This window comes from Babylonia areolata, chromosome 13 (genome assembly GCF_041734735.1).
Source record: "Babylonia areolata isolate BAREFJ2019XMU chromosome 13, ASM4173473v1, whole genome shotgun sequence".
Classification (NCBI taxonomy): Eukaryota; Metazoa; Mollusca; class Gastropoda; order Neogastropoda; family Buccinidae; genus Babylonia; species Babylonia areolata.
In genome coordinates this window covers 17,239,195-17,259,052 of record NC_134888.1, presented here as the reverse complement: position 1 = coordinate 17,259,052, position 19,858 = coordinate 17,239,195, and the positions used below count along the sequence as shown (strand labels likewise).

At 40.7% G+C, this 19,858-nt stretch overlaps 1 protein-coding gene across 3 annotated transcripts in view; it reads left to right on the top strand.

The window, feature by feature from the left end:
- The window catches only part of LOC143289104 (WD repeat-containing protein 44-like), a 49,676-nt gene that overhangs the window by 10,695 nt on the left and 19,123 nt on the right, over positions 1-19,858 (top strand). For 2 of the 3 annotated variants that reach the window (XM_076597958.1, XM_076597957.1), the window contains 13 exons: positions 856-934; positions 3,495-3,599; positions 5,530-5,795; positions 9,211-9,535; positions 11,294-11,428; positions 11,960-12,184; positions 13,742-13,878; positions 15,549-15,644; positions 17,280-17,341; positions 17,733-17,794; positions 18,428-18,508; positions 18,895-18,939; positions 19,503-19,593. In XM_076597958.1, coding sequence (XP_076454073.1) covers positions 856-934; positions 3,495-3,599; positions 5,530-5,795; positions 9,211-9,535; positions 11,294-11,428; positions 11,960-12,184; positions 13,742-13,878; positions 15,549-15,644; positions 17,280-17,341; positions 17,733-17,794; positions 18,428-18,508; positions 18,895-18,939; positions 19,503-19,593 — 1,709 coding nt within the window. The remainder of the gene's footprint in view (positions 1-855; positions 935-3,494; positions 3,600-5,529; positions 5,796-9,210; positions 9,536-11,293; positions 11,429-11,959; positions 12,185-13,741; positions 13,879-15,548; positions 15,645-17,279; positions 17,342-17,732; positions 17,795-18,427; positions 18,509-18,894; positions 18,940-19,502; positions 19,594-19,858) is intronic. The other variant, XM_076597959.1, reaches the window with a different exon arrangement.

The window sequence follows — 19,858 nt, the reverse complement described above, 5'->3', positions numbered from 1 at the left end:
TGGCTTGAATTACTACTACGTACATTGTTTTGAATTTTAGTCTGTTTTTTCTTCTTTATTTTCTTCTTCTTTTTTTTTTTTTAGGTAAATTTTTCAATATTGTGATGACAACTAGCTGTTGAGTGACAGCATGTAATATTCAGCAGCACTCACGCCATTTGGTGTGCAAGATGCAAGAGGCCTGTCAGTTAAAGGCTTGGAATTTGATGGAAAAAGAGGCTTTTGTTACTTTCCCCATTCATGCTGTGTGCTTGTTGAAACAAGATGGATGGCAGTTTGTTTCATGTAACCTCGCCTCATAAATCAAAGTTGAATGCTGACAGCTGTGATCTGTCCACTCTGAAGGATTATTAAGTTGACGGTGGTCACCTTACATTAAACTGGTGTCTGGGACATTTTACCTATTAATCATGGCAGCCTAACATTGTAACTATTCTACTGTGTCTTGTCTTTGACCCAGAGAATATCCCCACAACAAAATCATGCTCTGATAAAGGATGCAGCTCTTCATTCTTGTGTTCAGTGAGATTCGCAGAACTTAACTTCTTTTGAAAATTCATTCCTTTGTTGATATCCTTTACATTCATTTAGAAATTCATTCCTTTGTTGGTATCCTTCTTTTTTTTTTTTCTCCACACAGAAATAGGTGGTTACTGGCAGCAGAAGGGAATTAAGAAGAAACAACTTTCAGTTGGAGTAAAGGACAGTGGTATCTATCACACCACCAGAAGGGTTGACCCCAGCTGCGGCAGAAAACTGATTAGCAACAGACAGTACCAGAAGCATCAGTGGTGGAGTTGGTGGCTGTAGGAGACAGACTGAAAACTATATTTTTATTGTGTGTATGGCTTGCAGGCGGCGGAGAGAAGACCAAGAGCTGGAGAAAAGGTTGGCAGACCTGTACAGGAGGAAACAGGAAGATGAAAAGCAGAAGGTGTGAAGTGAATGTTGGAAGAATGTTTCTGTCTGTCTCAGTGTCTGTTATGTCCATTGTGAAACTGGGAAAAAAAAGAGAAAAAAAAAGAAAAGAAAAAAACCCAAAACAAAACAAAAAAGCCTAAAGTGAACAGATTTCTATCGACCTGTCTCTCTTTTGTATTCCAAATATTTGATTGATATTGATTTGTGATATAATGATAATGAAAAAGATTTTGATGATGGTATAAAAGACATGTTTAGAGTTTCGTTTTAGAGTGAAATGAGTTGGGAAACAAATTGTGCTAATGACAGTGTTGTTAATAATATATATGTGTATATATATATATCTAATGATCTTTATATATGAAAACTGAATACCGTTGTTTGTCTGTCTGTCTCTCCCCCCTCCCCCTCCCCCCCCACACCCCCCTCTCTCTCTCTTTGTATAGATGTGATGCAGCACACGAAAACCCAGCTAAAGTTGGAATTTATCATTTTTGACATTTATGTACTTTCTGAAAGTTTGAAAATCACAGATTGACTTACAAAAAACAGAATTGATCTATCATGTTTTTTTCTATAATTTTTGCAAAGTTAGTGAGCCCGAAAAGAACAAATGGAGAATGTGGCTCATGAAAAATACATACATTTGCCGGCTTCTAACTTTTGAACAAGAATTACCTGGAACATGTATGTGGTGTCAAAAGATTCAGAATTAAAGAAACGAAAAATTTCTTTACGAAAAATATACTGGAAAATTCATAAATGAAGTCCAGAATGGCAAGCGGAGGACTAACGTCATGCCATGAGAGAGCAGAGTCAGCAGTGACGGTGATTGTTCAATTTCTTTTTGACAGACAAAAAGCTTCATTTGTATTTAAACAAAAATATTTCATGTCCGTAACGTTGATGAATCATTTGAACTTAGGCTTTAGATCCCACATCAAAATAACTTACTGTCTGCAGTCAAATATTGCCACATCATCAGCTGACATAATTTCAGGAAATCCTGAACATTGCAACTGAATTCAAAGGGCACGTGTTATAAGAATGTCTAGATTTGATCAGAATGAAACGTTTCATTCCAAGATCAAAGGGTAATGTTTGGCAAAAGAGTTTATTGGATCAAAACATAGAACAGATTATGAATGGGCTTTTCATTATCTGGACAGTTGAAATCAATGTGGTGATATTTTTGATTCCGCTATTTGTTGTCAGATAGACTGCAGTATAATCATAACAGCAGTGGTTGGTTTCAACGCATCTAAGAATGTTGCTCTCTCTCTCTCTCTCTCTATCACACACACACACACACACAAGCACACACACACACATACACACACACAGACACACACACACACACACACACACACACACACACACACACACAGAGGAGACTGAGAATTAGCTTTGAACGGCATGCTGCTGTTTGAAAACACATGCATTTCAGGGTTCACACACGACATACACACGAACACACACACACTGATCTATTTTCAGATCAGATGTGGCACACATGTGTCTTTCTCTGCATTATTATGAGTCAAACTCACCACAGAATGAAACACTGTCAATTTCAATATATCATAGAAAACCTGAACTTTCAATAGAATTATCAATCGTGCAAACTTTTAATCACAAATGTGGCTAAAATCGAAGAATGGATATGAAATATGGCAAAAGAGTGCAGTAATTTTTTGCATGATTTTGACAGGCATGCACCTGAAAACATTCAGATTACTACAGTTCCGGGCATTTTAATGCTAAAATACTTATGACAGCAAAGATATGACTTCAAAGATGTGATAACCAGCGGGACAAAGGGGAGGTTACCTACTTCCGGGAGGTTATCGGCCGTAGTTTCGTCTGCTCCGCATAGGCGGATAGTAGTTTGCACAGGACAGGAATGTCAGACCCCTGCCGGAGTCTGCACTAGTTGGGTCACGGTAAGTATGTTATTTAAACGTAATTTTAGATAGAAAATTTCCTATTTTCATTATCTTGACTGTAATGTCATGTTTTTTGTGCATAGCTAAGAATAGTTGGCTTAGAATTCATGAAGGTTTTTGCATGCTGCATAACTTGTATATAATTAGCTTTGCTGTCCCATCATACTTGGCCATTTCAGTGGCATTAACCCCAAGCTACTTATTCCATGGCCTCATAATCTGCCACAAACAGGAGTGAAGATCACAACGCTTGCGGAAGCCTCCAGAGTTCAACATTTCAGGTAACAATGAATTGTGGTCATGACAACTGTACTGTGCAGACGAAGCTGCAACATTCATTTCTTTACACCATATCCCCCAACTCCTGTATATACAAGTCACATAGGTGGTGTTTTGTCAGGAACTTTGAACAACATTAGGTAGTGTTTTGTCAGGAAATTTGAGCAACATTCCCAAAGACACAATCTGCGATGTGGATGACCCTTGACTGTGTGGACCCAGTCTTGCCATTTGAGCCCCCAGTGCGTTCAAATAGTCGTAAAAAGGATCCTCTGATGGGGCTCTAACCCGAGTCCTCCCAGTCTGTGATGCTAAAGAGGCAGCTGGCGATGTGTATGTATTTGACAGGAGCTACGTCTGCAGCTGCTGGAGCAAGACCAGCGTAGAAAGAAACTGGAAGAGATGCGCCAGCTCCTTGGCAGCGACAGTTCTCTGGCACATCTCTCCTCACAGGTGATTAAACAAAAAAAAAAAGTGAATTAAGAGAATTATCATCCACTCTGCTTATCACACAGACAGGCATACTGATATTTTGTACACATACACATATTTAACTCATTCTACCCAACAGCTACATGCCTGCTACAACTCCCCAGGACCAGCACTACATGAGACCACTGCAGAAAAAACAGTGGTTCACTAAAAGTAAAACAGTGACTATCAGTGGAGAATTGTTGATTTAATCAGTTGCACAAAGCTTTGTTTTCATGCTTCCGTAATCCATAAACAGTTCAGTTTAGAATGCCATCTGTACCAAGCAAGAATAAACGATATTAGAATAGTGTGTTGGTATGAGAATACTCGTATCAGGTCCACAGGGGAAGTAATGAAGGTACGAGTTAACTTGTACCCGGAGTAAAATGAGTTAAAAGTGATATCTTTTGCACTTAACAAGAGTTCTATGTGAGGTGCACAGTTGTAAGGGAAATAACTCTTTGTTTATGTTTCATCTGTATGGAGTGTTGATATGGGTGAGATTAGGAACTGATTGATCTAACTTTAAAGTTTCTGTTTTGGACAGGAGTTGAAGCAGTGAGGTATCTCAGACAGTTTGGTATTTACCCCAGAGTCACTGGAGTGATGGCCTAGATGTAACGCGTCCGCCTAGGAAGCGAGAGAATCTGAGCGCGCTGATTCGAATCACGGCTCAGCTGCTGATATTTTCTCCCCCTCCACTAGACCTTGAGTGGTGGTCTGGGTGCTAGTCATTCGGATGAGATGATAAACCAAGGTCCCGTGTGCAGCATGCACTTAGCGCACATAAAAGAACCTACGGCAACAAAAGGGTTGTTCCTTGCAAAATTCTGAAGAAAAATCCACTTCGATGGGAAAAAGAAAGAAAACTACATGCAGGAAAAAATGCCAAAAAATGGGTGGTGCTGTAGTATAGCGACGAGCTCTCCCTGGGGAGAGCAGCCTGAATTTCACACAGAGAAATCTGCTGTGATAAAAAGAAATGCAAAAAAAAATACAAATAATGAACTGTTTACACCAGTTCCAGCTTGACTGATCGCACTGATCCAGTCGCTTGACCAACCAACTGCAGCATCCGCAAATTAACATTTCCTGTCTCACTTAAGTAACCCTGATCATCACATTTCAGAACTCCTGTCCAAAATAAAGTCTGTGACTCAATTTGAATGATTAAGATGAATAAACTGAGAGAAAAAAAAAAACTCTGCTGTGCAGAAGAAACTTCCTCAGTTCTTCAGATTAATAATCTCCATCTTAATTACTCAGTTCAACGGATGAGAAACTCATATTTCTCATATTGTGACTTTCGTAAAATCTGTTTCAACTCCTCTGATGAATAAACTCTTCTCTCAAGATATGTAATCTCAGAACTCATCTCAGATGGATATCAAGTTATAGTTTTTATGTAATCTCAGAAACATCAAATGGATAACCACAGATTAAAGTTTTTACATTTCACTCAGATGATTAAGCTTAACTCTTCAGATGAGTGAACTGCAAATATTAACACACTGGAGTGACCATCATATTCAACAAAGAGTGGTAACTCTCTTCATATACAAGTTACACAACTTCAAGTCATTGCTGCTTATGCTACCGATTCAGCTACCACACAGGTAAACGAAAGGTACATTGGAACAAACCCAGACACTTCCTCAAAAAGGAAGCTCCAGGCTTGTCCTTATTCCAGTCATTTGACATGTGCACACAGCAGCAATGACAGAAGAAATGTGCAAATAATGAAATACAAATTAAACTTTTTTTTCTTATTCAAGACTGGCACAGCCTTTTGATCCTGAGTATGCTGCACAGAATGCAGATTGCAGAACAAAGGCATGGTTGCCTCGGTGGTTTTTTGACTCATCTTTAACCTTGCGCAACACTCAGTTGAGTGTGTCTGTCATGGCAGGACTCGTCATCGCTGGAGAAGGACTCCCCAGGGTGTAATGCCTCGGTCACGTCAGACATGTCTGACGTCGGCTCCATTGCAGCTGCAGCAGCAGCTGGTGCCACGGTGCTTGGTCAGAAGTCGCACACCATCGAGCGCATGGAGAACTCCAGTGTGGTGCCCAGCCACATCAAGCAGCATGCCAAAAAGCGTTCGGGCTCCTGGGGGGATTTGCCCAAGAATGATTCCCGGCCACTGGAGAGAGCCAGTGTAGAAAGGAATGACAGGTGTGTGGTCTCTGTCTCTCTCTCTTGCTCTCTCTTTCTTTTTGATTCTGTCAATAGAAGTATACTTTGGTCTATTTTATTGAAAAATGGAATACGTGGAAAAATTTATAAATGTATTATGAGTATGTATGATTCTGTAAAGGCAAGGGTGCGATGTGGTGCTGCTTTATCAGAATACATCAATTGTACATCTGGGGTTAAACAGGGTGATATTTGTAGTCCAGTTTTGTTTTCTTTATTTGTTAATGAATTGACAGAGGAAGTAATAAAAAATGGAAGACACGGTGCAACATTCATAGGCGATGTTTTGGAAATTTTCATTTTTCTTTTAGCTGATGATGTAGTATTAATATCAGAAACAGTAATAGGGTTACAAAGTCAGTTGAATAGTCTACAACGAGCCGCTGCTGCTTTGCAACTAAAAGTGAATATGGGTAAAAGTAATATAATTGTATTTAGAAAGGGAGGTTATTTGTCTGTAAGAGAAAGATGGACCTATAACGGAACTATAATGCCTATTGTGAATGTATACAAATATTTAGGTATTTATTTTTCTACACGTTTGAGTTTTACATTTGCATGTAAAAACCTTGCAAGTAGAGCAAAAAATGCATTGTTATATGTCATGAAGAAATTGTCATTAGTACAAAATGAATCTCTGAAATTATTCCTAAAAATATTTGATTCTCAGATCCAACCTATGATACAGTACGGGGCAGAATTATGGGGTCTTGACTCTGCTGCTATACACTGTGAAAAAATTCATCTATATGCTTTGAAAAAATTTTTAGGGGTCTCCCTTCAGACACCAAATGATCTCGTCTATGGTGAGACTGACAGATACCCAGTATCGTTGCTCTCTACTGTTAAATGTATTAAGTACTGGCTTAAGTTAACACAAATGGATGAACACAGATTGCCATATAAAGCATACAAAATGTTGTTAGACTTAGATAATAAGGGTAGAAGAAATTGGGTTTCAAATGTTAGAAAGAAATTATATGAGTACGGTTTTGGTTTTGTATGGCTAAATCAAGGTGTTGAAGATATAAATGTTTTTATTCGTGTGTTCCGCGAAAGATTGGTTGATTGCAGATGGCAAAGTTGGAATTCTCATATCCAGGACAGTGACAGATTTAAGCTATACAGAATGATCAATAATTTGCATAATGTTCCAATTTATATGCGTATGCATATTGCTAGAGGTTTGAAGTACTTAATGACGAAATTTAGGTTCGGTGTCTCTGATATTTTTACTCATCAGTATCGTTATAGGCAGTCAAACATTTGTAATTTGTTATGCCCATTATGCAAAGAATCAACTGAAGATGAGGTCCATTTTGTGCTTAGTTGTCCAGCATTGAGAAATATTAGAGAACGATTAATTCCACTCAAATTTTATAGACAGCCTTGTTTATTTAAACTAATTTTGTTATTGTCGTCTACGAACGAAACTATTGTACAACATTTTGCTTTATATATGCATAGAGCTTTTAAACAACGCAATGCTTATGTAACGTAATTTTTCTTTGTACTAATATGCGACTTAATGTCAATTCCATGTGTACCCCCTTCTAAGGGGCTATGGCCTATATGAATAAAACATCTACATCTACATCTACATCTTTCTTTTTGCTGAATTGTCTTCCATAGACTGCAAGCCAGCTGGCCAGTAGCCTGATGAAGGTTTTCAGTTAATTGAAATCTGTTGCATTCTGTGAAGCTTTAGAGTTTTGTCAAATTATATGCAGATGATAGAGGTATTAGAAAAGCAAGTCTTTGAGCCTTTCACTCCTGACTGCAGTTTTCACTGTAGTTAGGAGTGTTAGCATGTTCAGTTGTGGGGCTGGTAATGTGTTTGTCAAAAGTTTGTATGCAAATGGCAACTACCTTGCAGGGTGTTGAAGCAATTTCTCAGCAAGTTTTGTTTTAAATTTGATGGGTTTTTTTGTTTTTGTTTTTTTGTGTGTGTGTGTGTGTGTGTTTTGTTGGCATTTGGTATAGCAAAAAGGTGTTGAGTTTGTTAACATGGCTGCGAGGATGTACAGTGCAGAAGAAGTGGCCAGAATTTTGTTTGATTTAGTACCATTTCCACACATGAAATGCAGACATGATTTATTTTTCGAAGTATTTTATGTACTTTTTCTTAAAAAGCTTGGTCATCTTCCAGTGACTGTGGAGTTATCTCACCCTGTTAACATTGCATATTTGATAGATATATTCTCCATTCATTTTCCTTCGATGAAACATACTCATATAATTTTGAATATTACTTGAATATTTGGGGCAAAAACTACAATACAAATGGTTCTGAGAATCAAAGAGTTAAAGTGTGAGACTGAGGGGAAAAAAAAAAAAAAATTTTTTCATTGATATGAGATCAAGAAAAAATTACTGCCATAGAGGCAGGTTTACCTTTGCATGTAAAAGGAGGATATATGTCCATCAAGTCTTCGGGTCCACAGTGTTTTTATTTACACCTTGAGTGTCTAGACTGGCAGTTGTGTACAGGCAGCAGAAATGAATTATTTATATTGTATTTCACCTGTGCGTCACATCAGGCATGGTTATAGAATGTAAAGAATATTTCCTCATATTAGCTTTTAAGTGGATGTCTTTCTTAACTCACTCCGGGCGAATATTTCTCTCTTTTGCTTTCCCCTGCAGATGACCCATTTGTTAGGGTTGGAAAAAAAAAAATCACAAAAGATACATAACACAAAGTAACTGAATGAAACTCCCTTTACTTGACCCACTGACCCCTCTCCTCACGCCGTGTGTATGCCCATCCCCCTCCCTCTCTTCACAGCCCTCAGAAGCTGAGTCACTGTCAGTACCTTCTTGCTGGTAGCTTTCATCACTGCAGATACTTTCTTCAACGTCTTCATCATCCTCATCGATGTCAAAACCTTCAATTTGAAGCATTTCAATCACTTCAGCAGCAGCAAAAAGCTGCTGTTGTGATCAAGTTTGCTTAAAAAATATCCACTTGTATCGCCTGCGACTCCATTTTCGATATGTATGCAGATTAGCTTGTTATGTGAGGTACCAAGGTCAACGGCTGGCCAGCGAGTGTATAGATACGGAGCCTCACAAAGAAACTTTCCATTCGACCCTTGACACGTTTGCAGTGCCCGGTGTAGTTGCAATTTTTATGCTACCCCATGAGGAAAGCGTGGAAAAAATTTTAATTGTCGAAACCATTATAACGTTCCGTCGTCCGGAACGCTACCTTACGTCAGGAACGCTATAGCGTTCCATTGTCCAGAGTGGTTTAAAGATGTTTTTAAAAATTCAGATTGAAACATTTGATTCCTCCCCCCAGTTCTCCTCCCACTCATGTCTCAAAGTCCTAATCTGTGTGTCTAGCTGAACCAAACACAAATCACTTTGTTCTGATCTCTACCCTTGGCAGCGTGGACAACAACTTGGAGGAGGCGCCCGAGTCAAGCATGCCAGCGGAGATTCTGAGCAACATGAGCAAGTTCCAGCCAGAGAAGGAGAAACAGCACAAAAGCCTCACCCTCCTGATCAATGACAGCAAGCTGGAGAACTTTGACCTCAGCACTCACTCCGTGGTGGACGACATCATCAAGGAAACTGAGGCGGTCACGGAGGAGCCAGACATTGTGAAAAGCACGAAGAATCGAACCCCGCCTGGCACGCTGCAAGTGGTGGTGGAGGAACAGCCATCGGCGCCTGTGGCTCCTCCGCGGAGAAAAAAGAAGATGCAGGCCAACGTGAGTGTCTGTTGTTTTTTTTTGCGATAATGACAGTTTGTTGCTGCAGTGTGTTGAGAGATGCCAACTGCTATGGACCTGGTCATATTCTGGTGGGCAAAGTGAATCATGCTTTCCTGTCACACACACACACATGTGCGCACACACACACACACACACACACACACACACTTTCTCTCTCTCACAAACATGCGCGAGCACACACACACACACAATTACTGATTAATGAATGTTCTAGGAGTTTGATGGTGACTTTGATTCAATTTCAAGGTCACAGGATCAAGACCATTTTGTGTTTAAACAGTCCTAAACCATCTTTAGAAATTCTTTTTCTTTTAAATTTAAATACTGGAAAGATGATTATTGAAAATAGAATTCCTAGATACTAGCTGGACTGACTAGCAATCATGTGTTTGAATATCTGCAGTCACTCTTGTTCTGTGTCTCCAGTGTATAGATATACGCATCTGGTGTCTTTTCCTCAGATGAACTTTTCTTTGCTTGCTGGGTTTTTTTTTCTGTGTTTATGAAATATATTAAGTTTGTGTATTTGTATGTTGGCATAAATATCTGCTGGGTGTATGTTGGCTTGAAATTTATGGTGTCTCTATACAGTAACAGAAAGAGAAAGAGAGATTGTGTGTTTGTGTGTGTGTGTGTATGTCAAGGTTTTAACAGTAATAGTACAAGTTTTGGTACATGCTGGAGTCATGTATAGTTTCCTTAAGGAACCCTGTGCTTTTTTTGCACACAATTGTACTTCCTCAATTCAGTTCTTGTTCTTCATTTTGTTGACCTGAGCTGCTTTGCTGTCAGGAAACTCTCATTTGCATATTGCTATTGTCCTCAGTTTGGCTGTCAACATCAACTAGGTGGGTGATGTTTTGTTTTAACGTAGGTAAATGATTGTGCTTCAGTATCTGGGTATGATTCTGATTGAAAATATACATCTCACTACCATGCACTGTAGACTGGGGTGATATTTTGGGTTTGTTTTTGTTTGCTTTATGATTGCAGATATGTGTGTGTGCAGATATGTGTGTGTTCTGTGTGTTCTTTGTGTAGTGAAAACATCTGATTGTTATTCATTCAGTATTGAAAGTGCTGGTTTTGTTCACAATTAAGAGTCTTTCAGCTAATGTGATAGGTCCAGTTGTGCTCTCTGAGTCTGAGTAATGCAACTTGGATATTTTTGAAGATTACAGAAAGATATGAAAACAAAACTAAGCAAACAAAATAACAAATTTAAAGTCAAGTATATATGTAAGCCATACACATGTATTTTTAGAATTTGGTAACCTCTCATTGTCTCAAGGCCTGATCAGCATCTCATGTCTATGTGTAGGCCAGGCATCTGCTTCTCTCTCTTTAAAATTTTTTTGTTCTTTTTAAGCATATGTGGCATGGTGTATACATGTAATAGTTTACACGCTTTGACGTCTCCTTAAAACTGGCAGTGAAACTGATAATTGAATAGATGAAATATATGAATGAATAGTCTGACATTGCTGTTATACTGGAACTGCTAAATGAATAAATAGAAAGATAAGTAAGTCAATAGTTAGTCTGATGTTGCTGTTACACTGAAAGTGATGAATAAACAGAATATATGAATAAATTGTTTTGTCATTGCAGTTACACTGAAACTGATACACTGAAACTTATGAATAAATGGTTTTGGTGTTGCTGTTGCACAGAAACTAATAAATAAATAAATGAATAAATAAATAAAGTCTGGCATTGCTGTTGGTTACCTAGGTTCCTGGCACAGCTCTGGAGCCAGAGCCTCAGTCTCTGGGACTGTTGCCGTTACCGTCCCCCATGTTGCCACGCTCCACCAAAGGCATGGAGGCCTTGCTGAGGTGTGCTGAGGAGGACCACATCAACACTGAGGTACAGTGGAGTGAGAGGGAAGGAATGGTGCTCCCCCCCCCCCCTTTTTTTTTTTCTTTTCTTCTTCTGATTTGACAGGATTTTATTATAAAATATTTATTTGAATACCTAGAAACACATCCTGCATGAAATATTTTCTATATGGCATTGAAAAAAAGCAACTCCAAAAGCAGTGGAAATATTTTTGAATCGCAATTTTCTGTTCAGTGCAAATTTTGCTTCTTTTTTACGTCGCCTTTTTAATGTGTGTCAACAATGTCTCTTTTTAGAGATGATATCCTTGTATCTTGTATACAGATGTCCACATGGTGCTGACATATACAGGCATGAGATTTTCCAGACTATAGTCTGAAATCATCATCTCCCAATGGGCTTTTACCGCATGTTTGGGGCATTTTTACCCCACCATTTAGGCAACCATAGTCCACTCCTGTTTTGGGGGGAGGGAGGGGGGGGGGGTATTAATGTCACTCATCTCATCATCCTGAATGTCTGATTGTTTCTGCTGTGGTTGCCCACCCTGCATTGCAGGAGGCCGAGGCAGGTGTACCAAAGGCGGTGTCGAGTCGAGAGCCCAGCCTGCAAGGGGAGGATGTGGCTGACCTCACCCTGGATGCGGCAGTGGACAGCAGTGGCGCCACTGCAGCAGAATGGGAGGGCAGCGTTGCCTCCGGTGGGGAGAAGATGGCTGGGATGTTTCTGTGCCCGGACACGGAACGACCTCGCACTGACTCTGGTCGCCTGCTGACTGACGAGGTGAGTTAGTTATTTTTAGTGGGTGGGGGAGGGTGCATGGACATGGTGGTGGGTTTGTCTGGAGGAAGATCTATTTTATTGTATTGTATTAGTGTTACTTTTTTTTTTATCTCAACAGATTTTCCTTTACATGAAATTCATTCTGTATTGTATTGTGTTACTTTTTATGTCTCGGCAGATTTTATGAATGTGAAATTCGTGCTGCTCTCCCTAAAGAGATGTGTTGGCACAGTGCAGTGCCTCCACCCCCTGTGTTTTTTGTTTTGTTTTTCAGTCCGGAAATGTGTTTGTTTTACTGTTAAAGTGAAATTTTCTGCAGTATTTTGCAACTCCTTTCTTGCTGTGGGTTCTTTTATATGCATAAAATTTGCATGCTGCAGTTTGGACATAGGTTTATCGTTTCATCTGAAAAACATCCAGGCCACCCAACTCATTGCCTAGTGGGGCTGGGAGTCAGAATCCCAGTCCGTGCTAGACCTGAACTTGTGGACACTCGCATCCTAGTCAGATGCATTACCATTAGGCCACTGCTCCGTTTAGGTGTGAGTAGTGGGTGTGTGTAACTCTGGTCAGGGTTGGTGTGGAGCAAGGTGTGAGTGAAATGTTTGGGTATGGGTGTGCCTCACCAATCATGTCTCTCCGTATTTGTGGACACATACATGCAATGTGTTTTGCCCTGTTGTTGAAAGATGTCTGATCATCTTCTGCATTAGTGGGCTGCAACTCGCACATTCACTCAGATGTGTGAATGGGCTTTTACATGTATGACTGTTTTTACCCCACCATGTAGGCAGCTATTTTCACAAATGTGCTTGTCTTGTACGTTCTTGTTTCCATAAGCCAAGGAACAGTGACATAGAGTTCGGGATCTTTGACATGCATATTTGATCTTCTGTGTGTGTGAATATTTGAAAGGGGTTCAGGCACTTGCAGGTTTGGACGTTGTTGACTTTGGAGAAAAAAAAATCATCACCTGTAACCCACCAGGTGCAGGTACTGGAATTTGAACCCAGGACCCTAGATTGAAAGTCCAGCTTGGGCCGTTGTGCAGGTACTGGATGTCTGATTGGCTATCATGTTCACCAGTTTATTGTCCTTGTGTGCTGTCCTCTTCATGCTCCCAGAATTCTGTAAGTTACGGTGGCTTGCGCTTTCCTCCCTCCACTCTGAGATGGAGTCACTCACTGGTGATGAGAGTGCAGTGGGCTGAAAAGAATATTTCCTTTCTATTACTGATTCTGTTTATGTCAGCTTCTTTCGTTCATGTTTTTAATCAAAGAACAGTTGTTGGTGTAGTAATCTTTGGGCTTACATGCTGTATAGTTTCAAGCTTGGTTGTAGGCTTTTGTGATCAGTTTCGTGGTTTTAACTACACAATTGGATTGGATTCCAGGTTGCAGTTAAGTGCGTGTGGAATTTTGGATTTTTCCCCCTTCGTTTGCGCTTTTGTCCTGCCAGACATTGACTTCTCATTGTTGTATCAGGTGGCAGCGTCTTCAGCCTGCATGTCTTGACGTGTGTCTAATCCCATGTCATGTCAGGTCTGGCTTTTTTCAGGAAATCCTGGAGCAGGTGACCGTGAGAAATTTGGACACCGGGGAAATGCTGCCCCTCAGTGCTGCCGAAGAACGGCTGCCAAAGTGTGTCAATCCTCTCTCTCTCCATATTATGCGACGAACAAAAGAATACAGCAGGTAGGGAGAATGTGTGCGTGTTTGTGTGTGTGTGTGTGTGAAACTGTGTGAAAGCATGCGCGCTTTTGTGTGATAGTATGTGGACTTTTTCTCTTTTTTTTCTTTTAATTAATTCGATGGCACTTAATGGTTGTGTGTGTGTGTGTGTGCATGCATGACTGTGTGTGATGTAATAGAATATTTGTAAAGTATACGGGTATGAGACTAGAGAGTCCATTTTTGATAAAAGTTTTATGTGTTGTTTTAGCAGTTCTACATTTTTTAAATTCTGTGATATATTTTCTTATATTCTTATGCCTCTCGACCATGTCCTCTCAGTCATGTTATTCCCAAGCTGCTATCCAAGACCTCCCAAACTTAGTTGATTTCCGGCTTGTTTTGGGATAGTCCAAGCACCAGCAGTCAGCATGGAGTTGTCCATGTCATTTTATCATGAGGCCGCCCAACATGATGGGTCACTTTTGTGACTGCATACATTTGACTTCACCTGCTGCCTCCGTCACTAGGACCCTACAGCAGGGCTCAACAGTCTGTAGACATGAAGATCTTGTCACAACATCACTAGAGGCATCTTGTTCTGCGTTTGTGGGCAGCCACTCCCACATCTACAGATGGGCTTATTACGTGTATTGCTGTTTTTATCCCTCCATGAAGGCAGCCATACTCGTTTTTCTGGGGGCATGCCTGCTTGGTATGTTCCCGTGTCCGTAAGGCAGAACCCACCAAAAGCTGATGTGGATTACAGGATCTTTGATGTGCATATATGATCTTCTGGGTATGTACGCACACGGAGGGGGTTCAGGCACTAGCAGGTGTGCACATTTGTTGATTTTGAAGATGGGATAAATTTCCACCCTTAACCCTTCGGGCGACATGAGTGAAATTCAAATCCAGGACCCTCATATTAAAAATCCAGCGCTTTAACCACTCAGGTGCTGCGCCCATCACCTAAGACACTGAAGTGTAGGGGAATCCAAAACTGAGGTAATTTTGACACAAGGTTTAAAAGGAAATATTGATTATGTTTTATGGAGACAGTTGGTGTCATGAAGCTAGATTTTGGGTAGTATTGTGAAGATTTAATGTGATAGCTGAAGAAGGAAACAAACCACTGAATAACATGCATTGTTAATAATCATTCATTCGTACATTTATGAAAGTGACATCCCCTCGTAAGCAGAAGTTTCGGACACTTCTAAGGTCTGAGACTGCATAGCATATTTTAACTTGGCACTCCTTCACAATGATCTATCCTGGTGTCTGCCAAGGGCCAAGAGATACAGTCACCTGCAGTGTTGGCCAGAAATTTAAGACGAAATCGACAACACAGGCTGTGTGGTTCCAATTTTCTCAGCTCAGCCTGGACTCTGACGAACGAGAAGAGGAATAAGTCAGCCCAGCCCATAGCTCTCCCAGATCTGGCTGAGAGCAGATCAGGACTGAAAACGCCAACAGTGATTGGCTGTTAACATGGTTCAAACCCACAAGCTGTCATGTGTCAGTTTGAGGCGTAGCGGAATTTGGGGCACCAGGCTCTAATAAATACTTCAGTTTGAAAACATGCAGTCAGAAGTATACATCAACTTCTATCAGCAGTGAACATTTTTCTTTTAAAATCGCATTGCTCATTTTGACGGGACTGGGGTTCAGGCATGGTTTCTGTCTGTTAGCGATTCCAATCTCCATGACCTTGACCTCAGTGATGAATCAGACTCCAAGTCGGAGAAGAGTGTCGCTTCGTCCGGTGCCACACAGAGACGAAAGGGGTAAGTCTTGCTTTGCTTTTACCTGGGTCATTACACCTTGGTGAACAAACAAGCAAGCAAGCAAGCAAGCAGGTAAAACTGGTGACAGACAAGCCACAACAACAGTGACACCATCACTTACATGAGTGGGAGAGTGAACTGCATAGCTAAGGAAAGAATTGCTTTCGGTTTTTTTCTTTTCATTTCACACCTTTCCACAAATGTGATTGTGATAACTATGAAACACCAAGCACAAGAAGTGAGAGAAGAGGCTGAAGATGAGACTATATGAAAACCTGTTCCTCAATCCAGCCCACTGTTGGCCACAGAATGAATAAAGGCGGAAGTGAAAGTGACTTCGCACTTAATGAAAGGAGGCAAGTTGATTGGCTGAGAAGAAAGGGGGCCTGGAAGTGGTGTTGTACTGTGTGAACCACAAAGTGTGGCCGAGCAGAGAAACATGCTGGCTATGGCTTGCTCCAGTTGGACACAGAAAGTATACTGAACTAGACAGAGAGTGTTGGAAGAAAATCACCCTCTTTCTTAAAATATTTTTGAATGATTAATCCTGATGGTTGACGCTGCAGCTGTCAGAAGTCATGTTTGTCTGGAACACCTTCCCGCCCTTTGCACAGTGACACAGTGGGGAGGGTGGGGGGGGATGAGCATAACTTTAGCAGCAAGATGCCTGTGTGAGGAACGCATGATCTGTTTATTCCACAGAGAAAAACACAGAACTACTGCCTCTCTCTAAACTTTGCCACACCACATACCTTATCAGTTCAGTGAACCCATTAACGATGAAACCGCACAGCAAACCATCCAACTAACCAACCAGGCCGCCAACCAGCCGATTGTTCTTCCAACCCCCAGAGTAAAATTGATGTGTAAGCAACTTACTCAGCTTTATGTCTGGGCACTTGCCTGCCTGTCGGCCTACGCAGAGTGATACGCTGTGAGCATTGACTGCAGTCAGAATGGAGCAGGTCCGGCCGGCCTATACCCACTTCGCCAATTTCTTTGGTGTGGCCAGTTGGCTTTTTAGAGTTTGACTCATTTTCCTGTTTCGCATACCCACCATTCACATTTCGCTTATTCAGCCTCCTCCCCCCCCCCCCCCCCCACACCCCTGGAGCTCCCTCCCTCTCTCTCTCTCTCTCTCTCTCATACACATACACCCATAGACACATACACACACAATCCTCACATGAATGAGTATTAAAATAAGTTTGTGGACAGACACCAATGCTCAAATTACCAAGAGGTGTGCACTTGCACACAAAAATAAAATTTTGTAGAAGCTGATAAGTGCATGAATTGGGGAAGTCTCTCTTACAGCATTTGGATGGTGCATGTATGCATTTAACTTTTAGACATGCTGTCATGCACACAAACATCATCTGAATAGAATGCGTGTGTGTGTTAATGTTTGTTCCAGCAAGGGGTGTTGACAAGTATTTTTATCACAGTTTACCCAGTATAAAGTTATATATGTGTATAGACATAGATGTATTTTTAAAGAGCAACTGATGTCTTTTCAAGTACATAAAAGAAGTGGAATTCTATCACCAGTTTAGTGATGGGCGAATTGGTAATAGGCAAATCAGGTTGATGCTGTAGGGACATAGAACTGAGTGGGCAGCATGTGTGTTACAGGATCAAGCTGAAGAAGTTCTTTGGGAAGACAGTGAACAAGATGAGGAGTGTGGCTGATCATGGTGGGTACTCCAACTAATTCTTCCTTATGCATTGTGTCTTTTGTGCAGCTCAAATCCTGTGCTATGATTTGGTTTAACATTTGTATGCATGCGTGTTTGTGTGTTCCCTTCTTTAGTGCTTTTGAATTTGACAAAGTGTGTATTGGTGTGTCAGGGGATTTGGGTTTTTTGGTGTGTGTGTATGTGTTTGAGCTCCCCGAAAGTGTGTGTGTGTTGTGTGTGTGTGTGCTTGCCTGAGCTCCCCAGGAGTGTGTGTCAGAGGGTTATGTTTGTGTGTGTGTGTGTGTGTGTGTGTTTGAGCTCCCTGAAATTGTGTGTTGTGTGTGTGTGTTTGAGCTCCCAGAAAGTGTGTGTGTGTGTGTATTTCAGTGTATTTATTTGTGTGTTCCAGTGATGCACGGTGAAGAACCAGCTGTAGAAGAAGAGGTATCTGTGGATGGCAGAATCTTTAAGGTGATTAAAAACATAAGGGGACGTGACCAAGTGAGTGTGTGTGTGTGTGTGTAAGTGTTTGCTCACACATTTTTATTCTCATTTTTTTGTGTGATTGCATTTATGTGAACATTTAGGTTTACTTCTTGGTTTGTCCATAAAAAAACACACGAAAAAACATAGTGAATTTGACTGCAAATAGTTTGGGGAGAATGACAACCATATGAATACAGAAAAGAGGAAACGTGAGGTTTGATTCAGAGACTGATTCATGTTTTTTTATATTGATTAAGGACTAGTTGGGTGTATCCTTTTTTCTTCATTAGAATATCAGTATGGTATTTTTGGTGCAGATTTTATTGTTTATTTAGATTCCACTTCTCTCCCCCATCTTCTTACTCCTGATAGTTTTAAAAAAAAAAAAAGAAGATCATCACCACTGGAGAATCTGGAGACTAGATTCTAAATCTCCTCTGTGGTCTGGGTGCTAGGCTTTTGAATGAGAAAGTGAAAGCTGTGCAGTAGATACATGACTGAGGTATATTTACCGAAAGCCAGTTTGGTAACTATTTGTCACTGGTTCAGGCCACAGGAACTGTGGGTAGTTACCTGTGTTATCGTGAATACATTGACAGTCTAATGTTTGCGTTGCAGATCAAATCATCCAGCAACAATAAAGGACCTTACGATTTCTCACAGCCCAACCTTCTGCAGGAGCTCAATGGGGAACATACAGTGAGTTTACCTTGTGTGGATGTGAGGGAGGGGGGTGTGTGTGTGTGAGTGTGTGTGTGTGTGTGTGTGTGAGAGGGATGTACATGTGTGAGAGGAAGAGTGGTCTGGTGTTTACTATGCATGTATGTATCAATGCATTCATGCAGATGTGTATGCTGGTATGTTAATGTAAGTATGTAAGTGTGCACATAACTCTTTGTGTGTGTGTGTGTGTGTGTGTGTGTGTGTGTGTGTGAAATTTGTTTTGCCATAATTTGTTTTCTTCTCATTTTATTGTTAGTTGATTTTTTGCTGATTTACTTGCGTAGACTGAAGACGAAACGATCATCTTTGATTGTTGGCAGTTCATCACATTTGATTTTTCTTTCTTTTTTTTTTTTCAACAGGGTGCAATTTGGACCATGAAGTTTTCTCCTTGTGGAAAGTTGCTGGTAATTCATCCATCTTCTCTTTCTGTCTGCTTCTGTTTTCTCATTTCAGTCTGTTTTCAGTTGATTATTTTGTGCCTCAGAGGAAAGCAGTTCTGGCACCACTCTTCCATCACTGGTCCTAGTATTTTTTTTTCATGTCTGAAACATAAATTCAACTGCACATACTTCACTACCGTGACCTACACGTGCAAACATAAAATTTAATGATCTTATTCATGGGCAGATGTCTTATGATTCCTATCATTTAGTGTGTAAAAGATTCAGAATTGGTGTGACATACTTGAGAGTTGTATTCTTCTTTAAGTGTGTGTGTGTGTGTGTGTGAGAGAGAGAGAGAGAGAGAGATTATGTCAGCATCCTATTTTATGACTCTCACAGTATAATGCTTTCTATCTCACACACACACACACACACACACACACACACACACACACACACAAGCATTCACGCATGCGCGCGCGTGCACACACACACACACACACACACACACACACACATGAGCATGCATGCATGCACATACATACACAAGCATGGAATAACAGTGGAGCTGTTGATACCCACAGGCCACAGGGGGGCAGGACAGCATCCTGAGGATCTGGGTTCTCAAGAGCTGCTTTGGCTACTTTGAGGACATCCGGCGAAAATATGAAGATGGTCAGTCTGTATAGCAATTGTCAGTGTGTTTGTCTGTGTCTGTGTCCGTGTTCTGTCTGCCTTTCTGTAAATATGTTCATCTGTATGTGTCTGTGTTCTGTCTTAGTGTAAGTCTGTTCATTTGTTTAAGCTATATCCTGTCTGTCTTTCTGTAAATCTGTTTGTCTGTGTTCTGCCTGTCTTTCTGTAAATCTGTATGTATGTGTGACAAAAGAGGGCGCTAGTCAGGGTGGCAAAGGGGAGGTTACCTACTTCCAGGAGGTTA